At 44.4% G+C, this 1,512-nt stretch overlaps 1 protein-coding gene across 1 annotated transcript in view; it reads right to left on the reverse strand.

Moving 5' to 3' along the window:
- Positions 1–1,512, reverse strand: part of LOC101859654 (DDB1- and CUL4-associated factor 13) — a 15,531-nt gene that overhangs the window by 7,293 nt on the left and 6,726 nt on the right. The window contains exon 6 of the mRNA XM_005103227.3: positions 873–950. Within this exon, the coding sequence (XP_005103284.1) occupies positions 873–950 (78 nt within the window). The remainder of the gene's footprint in view (positions 1–872; positions 951–1,512) is intronic.

The raw sequence follows: 1,512 nt of genomic DNA on the forward strand, positions 1-1,512 counted from the left end.
GACACTTAATTAAGACTAAGGCTAGTTGTGTCCAACTCACCGACACTTAATTAAGACTAAGGCTAGTTGTGTTCAACTCACCGACACTTAATTAAGACTAAGGCTAGTTGTGTCCAACTCACCGACACTTAATTAAGACTAAGGCTAGTTGTGTCCAACTCACCGACACTCAGCCTCAGGCAGCTCAGGGCACGTGGCAACCATGCAGGGGTCAACGAAACAGTTGACCACGTCAGTACACGGCTTGCCGTCTGGTCGGGGGGGAGGGAGGGAGGGAGGGAGGAGGAGGGAAGCACACATAGGGTCATTGTGTGTTTAGCTGTTGTGACGGATCGTGTGTGTGTGTGTGTGTGTGTGTGTGTGTGTGGTGGATGGATGTTTGATAGGAAAAAAAGGAACAAACCACACAAAAGCACCCACCAATCCCCCACAGATACACAGAGTCAAAGACAAAGCAAACAAAACACAATGGTGGCTAATCAGAACAAGTACAACAACAGAGGGAAAGTTCAGCAGTAGAACCTACCAGTGGTGCCCTCCCAACCACCCGCAACCTAAACTGTGTCAATGGAGGGCATCAAAAACACTTACATTGTGAAAAAGAAAAAAAACCCAAAACATTGTTGTGAAGACTGCCCTCCACTGGACACCCGAATGACATCGCAAAAGGGGCAGACCCAAAGTGACCTGGAGACGCACAGTAGAGTCTGAAATGAAGTCATGGAATCATTCGTGGGGAACGCTGACCAAGATGGCACAAAACAGACAGAGTTGGAGATCCTTTGTTGCTGCCCTAAACGCCAGATGGCGTAATGGGTAGTAAGTAAACCCCAAAACAAGAGAACGACGTTGTTACACGTGCACAAACTCACTTTTGACACGCCCGCCCCTCCACGTGTGTCGTAAAGCATGATGCTGCGGTCATCTGCACACGCCGCCACCAGATGAGTCTGAAACAGACATTGAAAAGTCCAAAAATAATCATATGAATTAAAATTTCCAATTCAATCAACTCCATCTTTTTTTTCTGTCAAGTTGACCTGTAGTTGTTAACATTTGAAATCATGCAATTTTACCTCTTTACACTAATAATAACAGTTAGCATTTGTATAGCACAAATTTCCGCTCAACAGCAGGCTCGATACACTTTACAATCTAACCAGAAGAACAAACAGACATAGAGAGTTTTTGGTCTTACTTTACTGGCAGACTAACAGCACAAGTAAAATGTGGTAAACTTTTCACCCTCAGAAAAAACTTTCTCCCCTATGGCAAGCAGTCACAACATTTTCAATTTGTTGAGCTGTAAAACTTCCACCCCTGTGGTCAAACCCACACCATTTCTTCCCTCTGAGGTGTGTGTGTGTGTGTGTGACAGTGTGTATGTATTTGTATGCGAGTATGTTTGTGTGTGTGTATATATGTATGTATGTATGTATGTGTGTGTGTGTGTGTGTGTGTGTGTGTATGAGTATGTGTGTGTGTGTGTGTGTGTGTGTATGAGTATGTGTG

This window comes from Aplysia californica, unplaced genomic scaffold, assembly GCF_000002075.1.
Source record: "Aplysia californica isolate F4 #8 unplaced genomic scaffold, AplCal3.0 scaffold00364, whole genome shotgun sequence".
NCBI lineage: Eukaryota > Metazoa > Mollusca > Gastropoda > Aplysiida > Aplysiidae > Aplysia > Aplysia californica.